At 41.0% G+C, this 21,837-nt stretch overlaps 1 protein-coding gene across 1 annotated transcript in view; it reads right to left on the reverse strand.

Moving 5' to 3' along the window:
• Positions 1-1,367: 1,367 nt before the first annotated feature.
• psmb7.L (proteasome (prosome, macropain) subunit, beta type, 7 L homeolog) overlaps positions 1,368-21,837 on the reverse strand; it is a 33,325-nt gene continuing 12,855 nt past the window's right edge. The window contains exons 6-8 of the mRNA XM_018229557.2: positions 15,304-15,362; positions 3,024-3,175; positions 1,368-1,592 (exon numbers count right to left, since the gene is read on the reverse strand). Coding sequence (XP_018085046.1) covers positions 1,481-1,592; positions 3,024-3,175; positions 15,304-15,362 — 323 coding nt within the window. The 3' untranslated portion in view covers positions 1,368-1,480. The remainder of the gene's footprint in view (positions 1,593-3,023; positions 3,176-15,303; positions 15,363-21,837) is intronic.

Raw genomic sequence — 21,837 nt, forward strand, 5'->3', positions numbered from 1 at the left:
TTCTAACGTCGTGTAGGTTTTTTTTTTAACCGGTTCATTTAGTTGATGAAAGTTTCAGGCAACAAGGGTTTGAAAAAAATACTAGTGTTCACAGCGAGTGACAAGCTATCAGTTCACATATTACCGACGCACAGATTTTACTATAGAAAGGTATAACAGCACTTGATTGGTTGATTCCTATATATTTTTGCCCTAGACCTTGAGACGATGGTGAGGGAGGGTTATTGCATGCGCATGATGCTTAAAGGGATACGGTAATGGGAAAGCATGTTATTTTATAAAATGCCTCAGTTAATAGTGCTGCTCCAGCAGAATTCTGCACTGAAATCCATTTGTCAAAAGAGCAAACAGATTTTTTTATATTCAATTTTGAAATCTGACATGGGGCTAGACATATTGTCAGTTTCCCAGCTGCCCCCAGTCATGTGACTTGTGCCTGCACTTTAGGATGGAATTACTTTCTGGCAGGCTGTTTTCTCCTGCTTAATGTAACTGAATCAGTCTCAGTGGGACTTGGCTTTTACTATTATTTATTAATTGCTGTTCTTAGATCTTCCAGGGAGCTGTTATCTTGTTACCTTCCCATTGTTTTGTTGTTAGGCTGCTGGGGGGGGGGGAGGGAGGGGGTGATATCACTCCAACTTGCAGTACAGCAGTAAAGAGTGACTAAAGTTTATCAGAGCAGAAGTCACATGACCGGAGGCAGCTGGGAAATTGACAATATGTCTAGCCCCATGTCAGATTTCAAAATTATATATCAAAAAAATCTGTTTGCTCTTTTGAAAAAATGGATTTCAGTGCAGAATTCTGCTGGAGCAGCACTATTAACTGATGTGTTTTGAAGAAAAAAAAAAAAACATGTTTTCCCATGACAGTATCCCTTTTAATTTGATGCAAAATTAAACAGGCTCTGGCAATGTCCTGTTCTCCAGTTATTCCAGAACTATAACTCCCCTCTGATTAGGATTGCCACCTGGCCGGTAAAAATGATGGCTGATCCCAATGTTATTAATAGGGAAAAAAGATAAATATAAAGGAAGGCCAGTATTTTTTTTGCAGGAAAAGGTGGCAACCCTACCTCTGATAGTTTAGCTAAAGGTTTTGTTGTTACGTGATACCTGCAGTGCTTACATTTGCCTGTCCCAGTTATGTGCTGGAAATGCTTCAATCATCCCTATTGGTACAACAGACACAGTGTCGTGGCCATTTAAAGGGATAAAGACAAGGCGGAAGCGCTATCACTATACGCCGTATGAGTAGGCTGCAGTGGAAGTTTATATCAGAGATGCAAAGAGCTGTGTCAGCTTCATAGATGAATGAATGTTCTGAAAATGATTGGGGGAAAAAATACTGACGTAGCCCAGGTGTCATGTTCAAGTTTTTCTTCTTTTTAATGGATCAGAAGATAAAGCAGAAAATGCTTAACAAGCTAATGGGAACACAGAGTGCTAAAAGAAACCAACAAGGGTATGGAAGATACTTAGGAAATGTCCATAGTTTGCACAGATTCTTCCGTCACATCTAAGTTGAAGTGGGTGATCTTCTCCGACAGAACCCCTGTGGTTCCTTTCTTGTACTTATAATTTCCTGTCCTATTAAAAGACCAAGCACATTTGTTTTAGTGGAGTTATTTGTGTCTACACCGGTTGTCAATCCGGTGGCCCTGCAGCTGTATCTGCCTGCCCTGTGTATAATAAGGCACTTCAAATACTTTCAGATAATGTCCATTATTTGCCTTCTTCTTCTGACTCTTTGCAGCTTTCAAATGGCGGTCACTGACCCCATCTTAAAAAAAAATGTTCTGTAAGGCTACACATTTGTTATTGCTACTTTTTATTACTCATCTTTATATTCAGGACCTCTCCATTCAAATCAGAGCATGATTGCTAGGGTGGTTGCTAAGGTAATTTGGATCCTAGCTACCAGTCTGCTTAATTGCAAGCTGGAGAGCTGCTGAATAAAAAGCTAAATAACTCAAAAACCACAAATAAGAAAAAAATTAAAGCTAATGGCAAATTGTCTCAGAATATCACCGTCTGTATACTACTAAAAGCTAATTTAAAGGTGAACAATCCCTTTAAAGGGATACTGTTATGGGAAAACATGTTTTTTTTCAAAACGCTCAAGCACAATTCTGCTTTGAAATCTAACATGGGGCTAGACACAGTTTCCCAGCTGCCCCCAGTCATGTGATTTGTGCTCTGACTTCAGACACTCTTTACTGCAAGTTGGAGTGATATCAACCCCTCCCATCCCCACCCCCCAACAGAACAATGGGAAGGTAACGAGATAGCAGCTCTCTAACACAAGATAACAGCTCCCTGGAAGATCTAAGAACAGAACTCAATGGTAAAAGCCCCACTGAGACTGATTCATTACATTAAGTAGGAGAAATAACAGCCTGCCAGAAAGTAGTTCCATCCTGAAGTGCCCGCACAAGTCACACGACTGGGGCAGCTGGGCAACTGACAATATGTCTAGCCCCATGCCAGAATTCTGCAGGAGCAGCACTATTAACTGAGGCATTTTGGAAATAACATGTTTTCCCATGACAGTATCCCTTTAAGCTTTCTGGGACATACTACAGGGGACTCCAAAAGTCTGGCCACATGAAAAAGACCCTGGTTTGAACGACACTGATAGATTAGTGAAGAGCTGTCTTAAATTAGGGATGCACTGAATCCACTATTTTGAATGCCGAACCAAATCTGCATATGTAAATAAGGGGAAAACATTTTTTACTTCCTTGTTTTGTGTCAAAAAGTCAGGCAACTTCCCTCCCCAACCCCTAATTTGCATACGCAAATTAGGATTCAGATTGGCTGGGTAGTAGGATTTGGCTGAATCCGAATCCTGCTGAAAAAAGGCCAAACCCCCGAACCAAATCCTGGATTCAGTGCATCCCTAGCTTAAATTGAAGACTATACAATATGAATACATATCTAGCCTCACATTCATTCCACTCTCTTGCTCTTTATTAATTAAACTGAAGACGGCCATTTACTGAACCTGAAATCCCTTACCTCACTCCCTTCTTGTTGGCCACCTCATGGGGACGGATATAATCCACCTTGTTTTTTGTGATCACGCATAAATCAATGTTGCTCCCGGAACCCAAGTCATTAAAGATACCGGCGGCGATGGCATCCCGTACCAGCTGCTTGGCTTCTTCTTCCTGTCATTACAAAACAAAAAAACAAGATGTTGCCGTTGATGATAAGACATCAGAAAGGGAAAGTATTGTTCTTGTCAAATCCAAAGAATAATCAAACCACACTTGCAACAGGTGCTTAAAGAGGTTACATTTAGGGCTAGGACACAAGACTATTCTTCATTTTGGAATAATAGAAGCCCCATGCTAAACTAGATATCTCTCATTTGCTTTACAGTGATGCAATTACATTGAATTCTGGTGGGCAATGGCCGGCTACTATTATACAGGAGCCTGTTATATTCTTATGCTTGGCAGAGAGAGAGTGCAAGAGAGAAACTACATACACACAAGAGAGACCCATCCACGCCAAGCGGAAGTACACTGACCTTCTTACCATTAAATTCACATGTGACTGGGGAATACCCAACAGAGTTGCCAACATTAGAAATAAGTCGCCATATCCTGGGCAAAAAATGACATGTCTCAGCTCTGGGGATATTATCATCACTGGAACTTGCAGTTACGTCTTTGCTGTAGGCTCATAAATCTTTGGACAGGGACAACTTTTTTCTAATTTTGGTTCTGTACATTACCACAACTCGGATGCAGTTGAACTGCAGACTTTCAGCTTTAATTCAGTGGGTTGAACAAAAAGATTGCATAAAAACATAAGGAGCTAAAGCCTTTTTTTTTTAACACAATCACTTTATTTGAGGGGCTTACAAGTAATTGGACCATTGACTCAAAGGCTATTTCATGGGCAGGTGTGGGCAATTCCTTCATTACATCAATCAATGAAGCAGATAAAAGCCCTGGAGTTGATTTGGGGGGGGGGGGGGGTGCTTGTATGTGGAAGATTTTGCTGTGAACAGACAACATGTGGTTAAAGGAGCTCTCCATGCAGGTGAAACAAGCCATCCTTAAGCTGCAAAAATAGAAAAAAAACCTATTTGCTACAATATTAGGAGTGGCAAAATCTACAGTTTGGTACATCCTGAGAAAGAAAGAAAGCACTGGTGAACTCAGCAACGCAAAAATACCTGGACGTCCACGGAAGACAACAGTGGTGGATGATCTCAGAATCATTTCCATGGTGAAGACAAACCCTTTCACAACAGCCAAACAAGTGAAAACCTCAAGGAGCTACGTGTATCAATATCCAAGTCTATCATAAAGAGGACTGAAAGTAAATACAGGGGGAGCACTGCAAGGTACAAGCCACTCATAAGCATCAAGAATAGAAAGGCTAGATTGGACTTAAAAAAAACATCTAAAAAAAGACAGCACAGTTCTGGAAAAAAAGTTCTTTGGACAGATGAAACCAAGGTCAACCTCTACCAGAATGATGGCAAGAAAAAAGTATGGAGAAGGTGTGGAACAGCTCATGATCCAAAGTAGGTGTGGAACAGCTCATGATCCAAAGCAGGTGTGGAACAGCTCATGATCCAAAGCATGCCACATCATGTATAAAACATTTGGGAGGCAGTGTGATGGCTTGGGCGTGCTTGGCTGCCAGTGGCACTGGGACACTAGTGTTTATCCATGATGTGACACAGGACAGAAGCAGCCGAATGAATTCTGAGTGCTGACAAACTTTCTGCTCAAATCCAGCTAAATGCGGTCAAATTGATCGGGAGGCGTTTCATAATGACCAAAAACATACAGCCAAAGCAACCCAAGAGTTTATTAAAGCAAAGAAGTGGAATATTCTTGAATGGCCATGTCAGTCACCTGATCTGAACCCAATTGAGCTGCATTTCACTTGTTGAAGACTAAACTTCAGACAGAAAAGAAGGCCCACAAACAAACAGTAACAAAGCCGCTGCACTAAAGTCCTGGTAGAGCATTAAAAAGGAGGAAAGCCAGAATCTGGTGATGTCCATGAGTTCAAGACTTCAGGCTGTCATTGCCAGCAACGGGTTTTCAACCAATTATTAGAAATGAACATTTTATTTTCCGTTTTTTAAATTTGTCCAATTACTTTTGAGCCCCTGAAATGAAGCGATTGTGTTTAGTTCCTCACATATTTATGCAATCTTTTTGTTTAACCCACTGAATTAAAGCTGAAAGTCTGCAGTTCAACTGCATCTGATTAGAAAAAAAATGTCTCTGTCCAAAGTTTTATGGGGCTAACTGTACGTGCATGGCGTTAGCAACCATCTAAGAAGGTAACATTTGGTTATTATCACAGCTATTTTGGTTTTCCAATAAATGGGTTTTTTTTCTTGATTAAGCTTATCTTCAGCTGGCGGCCTAACCTTTTTATATTTAAACCAGTTTATCAGTCTGGCATAGGACATGAATACTCAATTAGCTAAATAAGGATTATGGCTATGCGTATTCTAGTTGGGATTCATAGCTGCTGCCACCAGGTTCCACATGCATATACTATATATATAGCCTCTCAGATATCAGTACCATAATCATTTCCCAGCACAAAGCCGTTACTTGCATTCTGCTGGCAGACACCGCATGTGTAATTAAAGGGAAAAAAGTTTTGGAGCCAATAACTGGGCCTGTGAGTAGTTTACAGCTGCAAAGTCCAAAGTACCTGGGAATATGTTACCCTTGGGCCCGCACTGCTTCTTAAATGAGATTACAATAAGAGTGATGTACGGCAAGACGAGTCAGCTGTGACAAGCAGCCCTTTATAGAGCTATCTGTTTGCTTCTATCACTGTATCGCACAATGCGTCCCTTGGCTCCAATGTGCACAGCCATTTACCAGCCGATGACAAATAGCCGGCACTTGGAACAGGCAGGAGAGGGGTCCAGATCGGTCACCGCAGCTGCAGCATGAGGAGCACGGTGGCCCGAAGAGCCCCAGAGTTCATTAAACTGACCGGTAATGGTTCTCTCTAGAACTGTCCTAGGAATACGTCGGGAAGGGGCGAGAATAAACAAGTCAGCCTGGATGGGCAATCTGAAACGGCGTTTGATAAATTATTTATAACGCGCACAATCGTCTGCATTTAATATCCGAGCTGCTAGCCGCATCTTTAAAAGATGATTTATGTGCCGTAACACCATTACACTTTATATGGGCCCTCGGCTGGCCATAAAGTCTGCAGAGATTTAGAGAATGAGCTTTAAACTGTCGAGGCCTGCTTGATGGTGGGCGGGGGGGGGGGGGGGGCGGCATTAAATCTTAGCTTTAAGTCTGCTGTCGGGAAAGCAGCAATTTTGTTTGGCGCTGATGCATTGCTTGCATGGGGCTTTTGTCATTTGCCTGCAGAAATGGAGATACCACGGTTTTGTTCAACATCCACAATAACAGAATATGTGGGAACTAGAGATATTCTGCTTGGAACTATTTCAGCCTTAGTGGGTGCGATTTAATCAGATTTAATAAGAAAAGGCAAATGTTTCCAAAGCAATTTGCTCCCCGGGGGAATAATAGCGCACCCCTTGATTCCCTAGCAGTCTGCACATATTGTAATGGATTATTATTTCAGCCCCTAAGAACGCAAAGTCTTAAGTCAGCTTTGTGAAATTTTTTGTGCAAGAAAATCAAGCTGCTTTTAGCTGCCTGAAGACTGGTAATTATAAGAGAGCCCTGTGCTTGTCACTCGCTCTCTGTCGGCCGGATAATAAATGGCTCCTGTTTGCCAAATGACCACTTTCAGCTGTAGATCAGCTTGCATTCTATCGAAGGACAATTAAGTTTACACAAGGGGATGCAGCAATAAATGCCAGGCAGCAGCAGGAAGAGCCAACAAGGTATTGTCTTCCCCTTTAAAAGCAATAAATAATAATGGCACATAGGGCAATTCTGGGCATTTTAGGTAAAAATGCCCCTTTTAAAGAGCCAGACCTAATAATATTTGCGCCAAAGGCAATACTACCAGACTCAGTGTCACCGAACTTCCCACAACCACTACCCCATTACCAGCCCCCCTATCTCTACACCAGTTACCTTTTCCAGTTGCCCACTGCTTGTACCTGCTACCAGTACAAACAGGGAAAAGACAGGTCCTTCTGACTGCTGCAAACAAGCAATAATTACAGGGCTAAACCAATTGAATTAGAGAGGGTACAGAGAAGGGCAACTAAGCTGGCAAAAGGTATGGAAAATCTAAGCTATGAAGAAAGACTGGCCAAGTTGGGATTTTTTCAAGCTGGAGAAGAAGCGATATGATAACTATGTATAAATATATAAGGGGACCATATAATAATCTCTCTAATGCTTTATTTACCAGTAGGTCTTCCCAGCTGACACGAGGTCACCCATTCCGATTAGAAGAAAAGAGGTTCCACCTAAATATTCGGAAGGGTTTTTTTTACAGTGAGAGCTGTGAAGATGTGGAATTCTCTCCCTGAATCAGTGGTACAGGCTGATACATTAGAAGGGGTTGGATGGGGTTTAGCAAGTGAGGGAATACAGGGTTGTGGGAAATAGCTCATAGTACAAGTTGATCCAGGGAATAGTCCGATTACCATTTTGGAGTCAGGAAGGAATTTTTTCCCCTCTGAGGCAAATTGAAGAGGCTTCAAATGTTTTTTTTTCCCCTTCCTCTGGATCAACTAGCAGTTAGGCAGGTTAAAATAGATTTAAGAGGTTGAACTTGATGGACGTGTGTCTTTTTTCAACCTAACTTAATATTTTACTTGAGTGGTAGGATTAAGCAGAAAAGGTATATGTCTAGGGTTCAAGCACCCGCCATAGTCGTGACCTAGGCATGTGCCTTTTCTGTCTACTCCTAGTTCCGGAGCTGCCCCTTTGCATCTATAAGGCAAGTGCCTTGTGTAAGGCCACTCTCGTCTGGACACAGTTGCTCTAGTGTGGCAGCCATACAAATGTATAAGGTTGGGGCTATTTTGAGGGGTTTGCTCCCGACCCTTGTTTAACAATAGCCTGTGTGCTATTGCATTAAGCCCTGTCTAGAATAGCCAATGCTGTTTTGATCTCTAGTGCCCAAAAATAAGACTAAAGATATAGGGAAAGTCGAGAGAAGAGCAAATGGAAGAAAGTTTGCTTAGACATTCTGTGCCATAATTGGGCTTATGGCGACTGACACAATGCCACCCCTTGCCCATGCAATGACCTCTTCCCATGGTGGAGTGGCACTTTAAATAATTTATATTGGAGAAGAGGCGCAAGGGGTTGTTGTATGTTCACTGTATACATATATAAGGGTACCATACAATAAACTGTGATTCTTTATCCATAAAAAGATCTTTCTAGAAGACGAGGGATTAAAAAGGCTTCATATCCTTTTCAAAAGGCCAGAAATTAGAAGGCAAAATGCACCTTCATGTTGCCAGCACTGCACTTTGCTCCAGGAAAGTTGCAAATAGCATGGGCTGATATCACTGCTGAGGCAACAACCCTTCGACTGTACAATATAAATATATATAAATATATATATATATATATATATATATATATATATATATAGATATATATATATATATATATATATATATTATATAGGGGTAGAATTTCTAAGGCTATATAATGCAGACAGCTGCAATGCATCAGGGGTATTTAGCTTAAGGTAAGCAGCAGAGGGACTGCGAAGAATGACACAGAAATGGAGATATATTTATCTGTATAATGATCTGCTGTCAGCACTGTCCTGCTCACTCTAGTTAGGTTTACAGTTGCATTACAATCACAGATTCTTTATTTCACACACAGCATTGCAATAACCAAGGTAGAAAAGACACTCCATTCGAACACAAGCCCACATATAGCTTCTGCCAAACAGATCCATAACTTAGCAATCTTGCTGCAGCAAGTTTCCGGTTAGTGGGATGTTGGGAGTTGCAGTTCGATGTTATCTGAAGAGCCCAATGCTGCTGTAGATAGCGAGAGATAAGCATTCCCATTTGATGGGCACACCCCATGGCTATACCAGCGCGTAAGCCCAGAGAATGACATGCCACACAGAGGCAGGTATCCTATTCACTGATTGCACCTCACACGTGCAATAAAACACGTTAATATTTCATAGACGAGAGGAAGAGGCTGTAGTATAAATTCAGCATCTGTTGTCTGCAGGGTGGCGGATCCCTACAGAGAGGCGCTCACTTTGTAATTGAGTTCTATACTGAATTAATCAGCACTTTATCTTGCTTATTAAAAAGGACGTAAATTCAGGTTAGCCGTGCAGACATTAACCATTCATTTATGCCAAACAGTGTGCCTATGTGTGTGTGTGTGTGTGTGTATATATATATATATATATATATATATATATATATATATATATATATATTTCCAAAAGGCTAAGCTACCTAGCACGATGAAGCGGTTCTGGCGATGAAACAGTTACACGAGTTAAAGGAAGGCAGCGAGGCCTCCGGTGACAATTCTAAAGAAAGCCAAAAAGAGAGAGTCGATTTGAGCATGTAAATCAGAGCGCAGGCCGGCCTGGGAGACTTTGCCGGGGTTAGATCTATAGCTGCCCACAAGACAAATGAATCCAGCTCGGCAGCGGATGTCAGCTGCGCAGCATCAGAGCTTTTAAACGACTACGGGGCCTTCAGAAGTGAAGCGGCTCCGGTCTTTGGCAATCTATAAGTGTTCCTCCAGAGGCCCAGCACTCGCTTCTCAGGGAAATACGACTCCATAAATCAGTCTGGGAAAGTGGCACTTGTGCTCGTCGCCATCTATCATTGCAGCGAAGGCTGCTGGGCTGGGCCTATCTGGAGGAAGCCTTGTCACGGTTGGCATTGACAAAGTATGTGCTACTTACATACAAGATGTGCTAAAGCTATGGGGAGAAAATATTATATATATATATATATATATATATATATATATATATATATATATATATATATATATACACACACACACACGGCGCTGGTGTGAGCATGCCTGAGGCAGTGCAGAGGCTTAAGCAGCTCATCTTCAAAGGGCATAAAGCCAGAGCTCCTGCGACCTGCAGAAACTGGCTACGCCAGCAGCCCCTTTAAGTTGAAACATCTTCAAAGTATTGCGATGTTACTGTAGGGCACAGCAGCTGCCACCCCACATTTCCTCTCCTCTCTGTTTGGCAGCTCTCAGCCCCAGATACAAGGCGGGAGAGAGAGAGAGGGACGGAGATGGGGTAAACAGGGTGGGAGCACAAGAGCAGAAATTAGTAGGCGTGTTGCAAACGATGCCCTGTAATGCTGGCAACAAACCTCATACTTGGACAAAATGAATAGAATCCTCTTTAGCGTCAATGTATACTTGCCCACCCCTTGGCCCATCCTGGGCAACATGGAACCTGGCCGGCAGTATTTTAGCCACCAGACAGCAGAGCCGCACTTGCTAAATATTTATAATGCAAGCAAAATCAAATATTCATTGTTTGCCCGGCGAATTGGCAGAAGCAAGTGCTCTAAGGGTTCTATTAAGACATCGGAGCTAAACTGTTCGGGCCCAAGGACTAGAAATCTAAACTGATCGGATTCGGAGCCAGCAGTACGAGCTGAAATGTAATGCAGCCCAAGTGCAAATGCGAGCCTGGTGGCTTCTCTTGGAAGCTGCAGAACTGGCTGAGATGCTAATAACACATATGTAAGGCAAGCGCTGGCAGTGCCCAGCATAACGAAGTGCGGGGAAGAGAGAATTGTCTTTTTTTTTTTCTTCTGCAGTATTCAAATGCTCCTTTCATTAGGCTTGTTTAATTAGAATCCAGATGCTAATTTGCAAGTCGATACCAGAGGGTGCAGGACAGGCTTCCTTTGAATACGGTGCTTGTGATCTAGTCCCGCACACGCTGCCATCCTTCACTAGCCGCCGCGCTCTTTGGTGACAATTAGTGCAGGAGAAGCCGTATTGATCTTGACAGGGAAAATATTAATCTTCTCCCGGTTTTAATGAACCATAATCTTCAAGGGGGTTATTCTCCTGCGTGCTGTGGCGGCGACAACGTGCATCCTCGGTCACCCTACGCATAACAACTAAATGCAAATAAGTCAGTCTTAGCAAAGGGACCACCTACAGTCCATGGAGGCGAGCAAAGGACTACCGAGTTACTCGCTGTGAATCGGCATCAGGTATTGGAATACTCACAGGGAAGGATTCCATTATACCCACATTTATTTGGAAACGCATCAAAACACACATGAATCATATCTGCAGAGTTTTTATTAGCCTCAATCAATTTCAAGGGTGTCAGCGAAGCAGCATTTAATTACGATCCATATTAATGCTGGAGCCCAGGCTGATGTGTGACAGCAATTTTAGGCATGCAGAGTTTTGTGGCAAGCCCTATCAGACGGAGCCTGTCAGTTGCCTTTAACGTTGAGGCCAGAAGAAGGCATCCGAGTGGTATCCAAGAGACAAAATGAGGGGAAAGTAATCACTGGGTAGAAACAAAGCTAATTAGCAGAGTTCACTCCTGTTCTTATAACTGCCTGGCCTTAAATGATTTCCGAGCTCAAGCTAATAGGGTGTTTATATAAAGACAACCATTAGTCTACACGCACAATTGCTTAGTAATGCTTTCTGTGTGGTTAAGCGGAGCCCGACTTGGAAAGTGTGTCCCACAGGAGGTCTATACCATACGATGCTCCCAGACCACCTATCCCCATATAAACCCGAGAACGCTCCTCTCTCAATATATGTGAACGTGCATTAGGTACAATATTTTTACAGCATTCACCATGCATCTCCCATATAAAGTATGGGCATTCCCTGGGTGGGTGTTGCAGGTGCCCTAAAATGCAGCGAAGAGCGAGTGCACCTTGAATACCGATCAAGCACCCATAGGTTACAAGTGCAGTGGTTAAACTGCAAGATGAGAAGCCAAATCCTACACATTTTGGAGAAAGGATTTGACCATTTGTCAAAAAAAGAGAATGCAAAAAAAAAAAAATGGTCATTTCAGAGAACAAACATTTAAAAGCTCATTTTTCCTCTGACATCTGCTGCAAGAGTGCTGGCCTTGGGGTTAGATTAAAATCCTCCATGTATAGGCTGTTTGTTTGCTGACCACTCCACTGTGCTAGGAAAAAAGGAACATCTCCCTCCAACCTAACACACCACTATTTATTTCCAGCAGCCCCTTCGCTAAGATATAGGACCATTCCAGCTAACCTACACTGATCTAATAGCACCATTAGGAAACATGGACTGGTTTAGAGTATATCTGACAGAGTTAAGGGTCAATAATGGAGAGACAACATGCCCAAATGATCTATTAGGGAAGCTGCTTTGTCCGGTCTCATCATGTCCACATGCAGGGAAGTAGCCCCGTGCCAAACGAAATTACCTTCCGGGCTGCAAATATACTTGTAAACCTTTGTTTTCTCTGAAAGTATAAAAAATAATAAATGGCAAACCAAGTTTACATTGAACACATCCACATTTTTCATATGGCTCACGTGTCCTATAAAAGTATATATTATATGATACTGCCTTGCTTCCATGTGATGCATCTAGCTCTGATTGCTCTTGATTCTGTCTTGGCTACTGAAATATATTATTCCTTGTTAGTCCAAATACACACCTGCCAACACCCCAGGGACAGGTGATCTCTACTTGTAATATAAGATATTAGTACAGGTATGGATGGGACATGTTATCCAAAATGATCAGGACCTGGGGTTTTCTGGATAACAGATCTTTCCAGAATGTGGCTCTTCATACCTTAAGTCTACAAGAAAATAATGTACACATTAAATAAACTGGTCTTGCTTCCAATAAAGATTAATTCTATTATTATAGGATCAACTACAAGGTATTGTTTTATGACTACAGAGAAAAAGGAAATAATTTTTAATAATTTGGATTATTTGATTATAATGGAGTCTATGGGAGATGGCCTTTCCAAAAAGGAGCTTTCTGGATAATGGGTTTCTGGATAATAGATCCCAAACCTGTACTGCCATTTTAATAGAAGCTACGCATAATTCCGAGACCTGGGTGCTCATGCATAAAAAAGTAAACAGAAAGTCCATATAGATAAAAAGAAAATTCTCTCTCTCTCTCTCGTCCATAGAGATGCCAGCACTCTCGAAAAAAAGTTTTTACTTTCCTGGGTGCAGAACCGCAACTGTTTTATTCAAATCGAAATAAAGTCCTCACACACAGGTCTTAAGGAACAAAGAATAAATATCTGAATTTATTACTGGGAGACTAACGTTTTGGTTAGCAATCTAGCCTTTCTGTATGACATATATCTTAACTTTTATCCTCTCCTATTTATCTTGCAATTTGTTGTTCAAACCAATACCTGGCTGCTGGGTTGACATAGAAAATAAAATATTGAACAGGATCAAACATACTGAAAATATCTCGGCCAACTAAGTTTTAAACAGTGCCTTTAAATTATTTTGTGGTCAATGCAATGCATGAGTTGATAAAAAGTGAAGGGTGCAGTTACTTTACCCAGATTCTTAAAATCTGGGCACATAAAATTCAATCAAGGTTTAGCAGACCTTTATATCCGTGATATTTAAAACATGGGATCTTGAAGAAGAGCAATGTGAATGTGGGATATAGTGTACCTTTACAGTAGTGTTGTATAAAAAGAGCAAGCAAGCCACCATTGCTTTAGTCCTGCAGTGTGTCACATGTGATTGTAAACCAACCACAAACTGGCACTCTGCAAACTCCCTCTGGGTTTCACCATCTGGTGGTTGATGCAAAAGCAAATCAAAAAGGAATGCACACAGTAGTGCACCCAATGACTTATACAAGAGGTTCCTTGAAGCCCAACTCAATTTCACTGCAAAAGGTAAATAACACAAACACTTGACCCAGTGCAGAGCCTCTGCTGCCATTAAACCATTAGTAGTCCATCCCAATGCAACCTTTTCAGGAGGATGAATTCAAGTATTGAGCCATATTGATGCGTGACAGCTTGTCTGCATGAGAAGCGGAGCAGTAGCAATTGCTCATACAACTGCTAATTTATGTTGTCAATAGAAACTAGGGTCTCTGTAAGGAAGATGCACAATATCACTACTACCATCACCCTTCTTGCTGCCAGATAAAATAAGTCTCTCTGTGCGATTTATTAGCCATCAACTCTCATGTCTTAGAGATGACTTGGCTTACCTCCTTGCTACCTGAGAACAGCAGGACATGTTTATCCCCAAAGCATTAAACTGGTTCAAGATTACCCAATGGGACCATAATATACTCAAACACATATTTAGGTTGAGATAATCAATTGAACTCCGGCTATTTTAGTAATGCCCTTATCTAGTATGAAGCTCCACACCCTCTTTATGAGCACACCTTCTCAGACTATGAAAAACTCAAAGAAGTGCCTACTGGCCAATGAAAATCAATCAGGCTTGAGCAGTAGACACATGTTTAAGGTCTTAATAGTTGAAGTGACAAAGAGTGCTCAGAAAGCAAAGGGGAGTGGAGCTAAAACAGCTGGAGTTGAACTGGTTATAATAGAGAAACAAGATACATATGAAATTCTAGGGGCTGTTTAGAGTAATTTTAAAGATAGAAAAAAAGGTTTACTTATTCTTAAAAATTTACTTTTGTATGGTGTAGACAGCAGTATTAGGAGCGGATTTGCAGTAGGCCTTTTTTTTTTATCATTTTTTGCTTTTGAATTATGTATGTTTTTGTTCTGAAGCTGTGGGGCTTGGGATTTAAACAATTATCTGGTTGCCAGGTTTCACTTATACTAGCGACAAAGGTGGTATTTTGAAATTAAAAAAGGCTAGAAAGAGTGAAAAGGCAACAAAAAGAAAATAAACACAAAAAATAAGAATGTCACAAAAGTGAAGTAACACATTCAATCTGTTTTGTTGTTGCCCTGACTATTGGATAAAATTAGCAGTTGCAGCCTGGAAAGAGGCAGAATAATAGACTCGATAATTAAAAATGAAATAATGAGGACCAACCAAGACTTTTATAAAAACTGGTCCATCTATAACATATTAAAAATAAAAACTAATCGTTAACTTCCCCTATAAAGGCACATCATGATTCACGTCACACCGAGTATGTTGGGGAAAGCAAAAGTACAGTAAAAAGAAGAAAAAAAGTAGAAAATAGTGAAAGAAGAAAAAAGGATGGAGTATAGATAGGAGTAAAAAAATAAACATACAAATAAATAAATTAAACGGCCAGAATGAGATTTATTGCAAGAGTGATTTCTTGGTAAAGCCTACCTGTATTAAAGCAAATAGTGTGCCAAATAAAATGGAAATTTTAAGTATTTTATAACTAAATGTAGGTACCTCCATGTCAGGTTTGTAGCGATCCTCAAAAACAGCCATGGCAGCCAGAGAACCAGAGCCTGCAAACAAACATACACTCATTACAGACAGTTTCTATTGATGGTTTTGTTAAAGTTAACCAGTTATAGATAGATTCTTATACCAGAAACTTTTTAGAATTTTTGTTTAACAAAAGATTTTCCTACCAGTACAGGTACACAAATTAGGAATTGGTTTGCAATTTTTATCCCATGTAAAAAACAAAATCAAAGGATTTCAAATATTAGACCTTAAGCTGGCCATACACAGGCCAATAAAAGTCTGTATCTTATTGGCCCGTGTGTGGAGCCTAGCCGACTGTCGATCGGGCAGGGGTAAAAATCCTGTTGGATCACATCTGTTTCTTGATGCAGTCCTGTGATCCGACCGCCCGTATTGCTTTCAATATGATCCGATCTTTGGGCCTTAGGGCTCACGATCAGATAAGCCTGATATCGCCCATCTTGAAGGTGAACATATCGGGGAGAGATACACTCGTTTGGCGAAAAGTGTATGGCCATTTTTTTGATATAATACTATAAACCTTTCAATAGCTAAAATAGCTTGGAGGCAGGAGTAATGAACCTTTGATACAGACAATTCGCCATTATGTTATCCTTCAGAACCAGCCATGACATGCTAATAGATGTTTAGTCAGTGACCTATAATGCACCGCTTGCTAAGAGTCATTCATCTTAAAAAGGATCTGTAATAAGAGCAAAATCTGCCAGTGGTTTTCAGACTGTGTTGGTTGAAGGTCCCCTCCTGAGATCAGGTGGCTACTAACAAAGATACAGAATGCAAGGGTGCTGTATCGTTCATCCATAAAAGAATATATATAGAACAGTAAGCAAGTCCACAATTATTTTTCATGAGTATTTAGGAGCAAACAAGTATCACCCTCAAATTTTAACCTGACCTTCAGGTTCGACCCCGCTATCCACTGCTTTGTGCCGCTATCGGTACCAGCCCAACATATTTGTATGCCATCTCTACTACTTTTCCATGCTGGATTAGACTAAAAATAAACTGTGAATCTTGTATTTGTGCCGAATTGCTTTTGTGCTAGAGACTATCAAAAACTTCCAGCTTGTCATGCTAATCCTTTAGGGGAAAAAAAAAAAAAAGGAGCACAATAAAAAGGAATCATGTTTAGACACCCTTGACAATGTTGCGGAATGCAGCTGCACATGCGAGAAAAATAAAGTTGGGTCTAATTTTTTATTCCAATTAAAAGATCCCTTTGGCATTTATTACTTTTTAACTTGTTTTGCATAGCTCTATCTATTTAGCTGGGTCACAGAGAGAGCTATATTTTCCATTTAATATGATTTGTGTGCATCGCTTGACCACCTCAATGGTTTAACGCGAGGATAGAGGAGGCGATTAAACTGTTTCAAATGAGGAGTCCTGCTGATTCCATCAAATCTGCAGAATGTATAATGGGAGGAGAGATGCTGCCGGTGACAGCGCTGTGAGGATATACAGACTAGCCTGGTCTGAACCATTTAAGGAGGCCCAATTAGAGATCAAATTTAAAGGGTAGGGACTGTGGATTTACAGACACAAATCAATGAGCGTGGTAATCCCAATGAATATGACAGATACTGCCGTTACAGGATATCGCAGCGGTTTAGGATCATTACCCTTACAGAAGCTCATACATCACTGATAAAGCCGGGGCAGGTTTTAACTGGGTACCCGGCGATGGCTTGTCTTACAGGCACTGGGCAATGAGAGTCTATTATAGGGGGTGTTAGTTATTCTGTGCAGAGTGGGGAGACCTTTGGGATTTAAATGCATTTTGCTGCGGAATTTATTTTTACAAACAAAAAGCCTCACTGTTAACTACTTGTGTGCCATCTGGACAATGATCACAATTTTTTTAGATGTTGGAAAGCTATAAAGCACAGATTTTTTTTTTTATCAGCCTCCCTTGCTGGTGAGATCTGTGTATAACAGATCTCTTGTATAATAACTCTGTGTGAACAGAATCCAGTAAAATGTGGTTTGTATTTGTAACATGGATTGGGTTCAGGATTCGGCCAAAGTCCAGCATTTGTTTTGCAGGATCCAGATTCTTAGAAGGGTTTGATTTTCATGATTGGCAAATCTAACAAGTTTCGCTTTTGCTGAAAATTTGTGAAACTGCGAAAATTATCCAAAATGCATTGAAGACGCTTTTTTTTGCCCATCGGAGTCTATGGGCTTCATTTTCGCAGCGAAACTTGGAGAAAAATCCCTCATCACTAGTCAGCACTTTTTAGTTCTGCAAATCAGAATGCAACTATGAATTGAGTTGGCTGGAGAGCTCATATAATATAGATTTAGCTTGCCCAGGAGCAGTGCAAGCAAAACAGATATTGATATATCGATCACAATAGAGGTTAAACATTAAACCAAAATGCAATGCAACTAGAATACACTAGTAACTGTTAAAAAGCAAGCAGAGAAAAGGGAAGAGCTTATTCCTGATGGGGGGTTTGGAAGAGCAGTAAATAACTTTGAAGCAATGCAAAGTTTTCCCATCCCAAACATGGCTTGATATATTCAAGCATTGCATCCAGGGAATGTCATCAAGTAAAGGTTATTTTTCAATAAGCACCTGGTTATGTTTTTATTGCTCCTTGGCAGTTTTGTCATACCACTGTCCCATTATTCAATCAGCGAAAGGCTCGAATTTGCTTCAGAAAACGCAGCCAAATTTCTTGCCATGGTTGCCCATCTTGCAGCCTCCCAAGTTCATCAACCGTCTGAGGGACCATGGGTTGAAAAATAATGAGGCTCTGCAAAGTCATGCTCCAGGCCCCACCACAAATAAAGGCAGCCTTCACTGTGCTTTATCACTAGAGCTCTTTCTACTTTCAACCAGATGCTCCACTAAAGAGAAATGTAATTTTTTAAAATATATTACGACCATTTACTCTTCATTAACTTCTACCTAAGAACAACAACAAAAAAACAACTTAATGTGAATATAAGTCTCAATACCATTCTAAATTTGATTGTACAGTAGTATAATAAAGATGCGCCAAATCCATAATTTTGGCCAAATTTAATTCCTGCAAAAAGTACTGGGACAAATCCTGAACTGAACCCTACAATTCGGCTTTACTATCCAGTCCTTGGTCATCCAGTAATTGAATTTCCCCAAAAGCCCTGGAAAGTCAATAGGAACTGCAACCAGTGGCTTGTACAACAGTTCTGCAATGCTGTAAGCATGCTTTTAAATCTATTTCTCACTGCACTATATGATCTATAGTACAAGTGGTCAAAATGCCACTTTTAGACCAAAATCATTTAGCCAAAAATACAGGGCAACAAATAAATCAATTTGGTGAGTGTACTGGGTCTCCAGTCTACCTAGAAATGAAAGGACCACACCTGCCAAGTAATCATTAATGTATGTATGTCTTTATTTGTGACGTGCTGGTTCGGATATGTGCCATGTGGCAATGCTCATGTATTGCCTTGTTGTACAAATCTCCAGATTATTGTCCTGAGGTTTGAACCACCCATAACATCAGCTCTTGTGGTGGTCAGCACTAAAGATCTTACTAAACTTTCCTAATTAAAGTACATTTTGACCAGATAAAACACAACAGAGGTTTTGCTTCCATAACAGCCCCTGAGTCATACTTCAAAGCTGCCTGGGGGTAATAAAGTATTCTTCTACTGCTACCATGAGGGTGCTATATAATTTTAAATGCCCACATTTTGCTTTACCTGCCTGCTGTGTCAGCCCTGGCTGAACTACAATTCAGGTTAGAAAGAGAGATTGCAGTTCAGCAATATGTAAAGGGCTGTTGTTGTAGAGCAGTGATCCCCAACCAGTGGCCCGTAAGCAACATGTTGCCCTCCAAACCCTTGGATGTTGCTCCCAGTGGTCTCAAAGCAGGTGCTTATTTTTGAATTCCTGGCTTGGAGGCAAGTTTTTGTTGCATTTATCCAGTTGCATTGCCAAACAGAGTCTCCTGTAGGCTGCCAGTCCACATAGGGCCTACAAAATATCCAATCAGAACCCTTATTTGGCACCCTCAGGAACATTTTGCATGCTTGTGTTGCTCCTCAGCTCTTTTTACATTTGAATGTGGCTCATGGATAAACAAAGGTTGGGGACCCCCTGCTGTAGAGCAATGCAATTGTAAAGAAGGCACATTCTTGTAATAACAGTGTCATAAGGGTCAGATTTGCCATGAGACGAGCAAGATCTTTTCGCTGGAGTTTTAACCTTCTGACTCACTGGGGTTAAACAAAAGATGGATTCTTGTAATTCTGACAAAAGACCAAGGTAGATAGTAGCCTCTCAACTAGCAGTGTGACCTCTTAGTCACAGTGCAAGGTGGAGACACTATCCCTGAACCTTACCATCTGTCAGTGTCAAATCTGCAGACAAGGTGCTTTTTCACGCATTCTCATTGCTATTCAGTTTCAGCAGTAAATCCGGGGAGCCCCCATCAGTTAGGATCATTTTTCAATCCTGTTCTTGGCTGTGAGGCCGGGTCTCCTGGTGCTCTCTTCTCCTCTGTGGGACCTGTGCTGCCAATGTGTGAGGAGCTGATTTATGAATATAAAAACTGAGGCTGTGTCCGGGGATAGGCGGCGGCCGCTGGAGACTGATGGCACACATCTCACCAAGCTGCACACTTCAAGCGCCTTTAATTATATGCATGCATTTCATCACAAGGCCTGGCCAGCAAGTACACGCAGACAGGCAGAGCAATCACACAATCTTGCCTCGTTTGCTGAAATCCAAATTTCCCCTTTGTCAGCACAAACAGTTTAATTTGATGCTTTCACTCCTGAGTAAGCATGGAGTATCTCTTAAACCCCTTGCGAGAAATAAGAAAGCTTTCCATCAGCAAATGGACTCTGGTGTCAGTTATTATTTCATAATAACATACAAAACTGTTTTAGCGAGACCCGCTCGCTCACTATTCATTTCCTGGGTGACTCTGAAGGGGCACATCCCTTTGAAATATGACGAGCCTAACCATCAATTATGTACAATTTATGTACAGGGCTTACAACAGCAGTCTTGCTTTTGGCTGGGATCTGCTGTGATGGGAATAAGAACTGCACTCGCTACTTTTCAAGGGACAAGAACTTTAATAAAACAAATGTAATTTATATGACAGAGCACAGTTTATCATTACAAATTTGACAGAGCTCCCCACCTATTTACAAAGCATTCCTGTGTTTTTTATTTTGCTAGAAGGGGAATACAAGGAAAATGGCTTTCAACAAGGTGGGGGCACACACTGCTATCTAGCAAGCCACCAAAAAAACCCCACTGTTCTTTAGCTTAGTACACAGAGTAGGGCCTGCTGCCAGTGGGGTATAGGGTAAACATAAAAGTAAAATATCCATGAGCACTTAAAATTTTTCAAACTTACATTTTAAGAGGTGATATTAAAGGAACAGTAACATCAAAAAATGGAAGTGTTTTAAAGTAATAAAAATATAATGCAGTGTTGCCCTGCATTGGTAAAACTGCTGTTTTCTCCTCAGAAACACTACTATTGTTTATATAAATAAGCTGCTGTGTAGCAATGGGGGCAGCCATTCAAAGGAGAAAAGGCTCAGATAACACAGCAGATGCTTCTTTTTCAACCATGTGAATGGAACCGGGAAACATAGCAACCTAGATGTTAGAATGGATTCAATATGAAGGTTTAACTTGATAGACATTTTTCTTTTTTTTGTTCAACGTCATCTAAAAACCAGTACACTATAAGCTTAATATGACCATACAATTAGCAATAATGGTCAACTAACTGTGCGACTGTTACTATGTGTGTGGCCTTGAAGAATTTTCCATAGTTTCGATGGAATTCTGTTGGTGTGACAAAGTTCAATGCATCCCATCAGTGTGTGCAACATAGAGGCAAGTCAGAAAGTAAACTACAATGTCCTCTCTTCATATACACTTCTGTGTAAGTATGACACTCAGAGATACTGCAAAACATCTGCCTATAGGGCTGCAAAACCTTTGCTTGTTTTTACCCCTCTATTCAGTGTCAGACTGGCCCACCGGGATGCCAGGAAAGCTCCCGATGGGCCAGGATATCAGTGGGCCCTCATGCTGTTAAACATTTGGCCTATTTCATGGCCATTACCTATTTCTATAAGAACAAATCCTACCAGATTAAAATAAACCAGGGCAAACGTTCCCAAACAGTGTGGCTGGCTCCAAGGCAGACCTGGATATTTTCCCAGAACTATGTGAGGGTAACAATGATGATTTTATGTAACTGGAAGTTAAGGGTGCATAATCATATGCGGGACTGCAGAAACAAAGCCTGAATGTCTGAAAATTAAGGGAACAATCTGAGAGGAGGGACAACTGTTACAGTCCTGTGGGAAACTAATTTGTTAAACTCGAAAACTCATTGTAAACCGTAAGTGACATCATTAGAAGTAGGCGTGGTCAGAAAAAAAAAAAAGGAGCAAAACTCGCTATTGAGAAGACCAGTGACCCACAAACCCGGAGAACCGCTAACCCACGTCTATACC

Source organism: Xenopus laevis, chromosome 8L (assembly GCF_017654675.1).
Source record: "Xenopus laevis strain J_2021 chromosome 8L, Xenopus_laevis_v10.1, whole genome shotgun sequence".
Lineage (NCBI taxonomy): Eukaryota > Metazoa > Chordata > Amphibia > Anura > Pipidae > Xenopus > Xenopus laevis.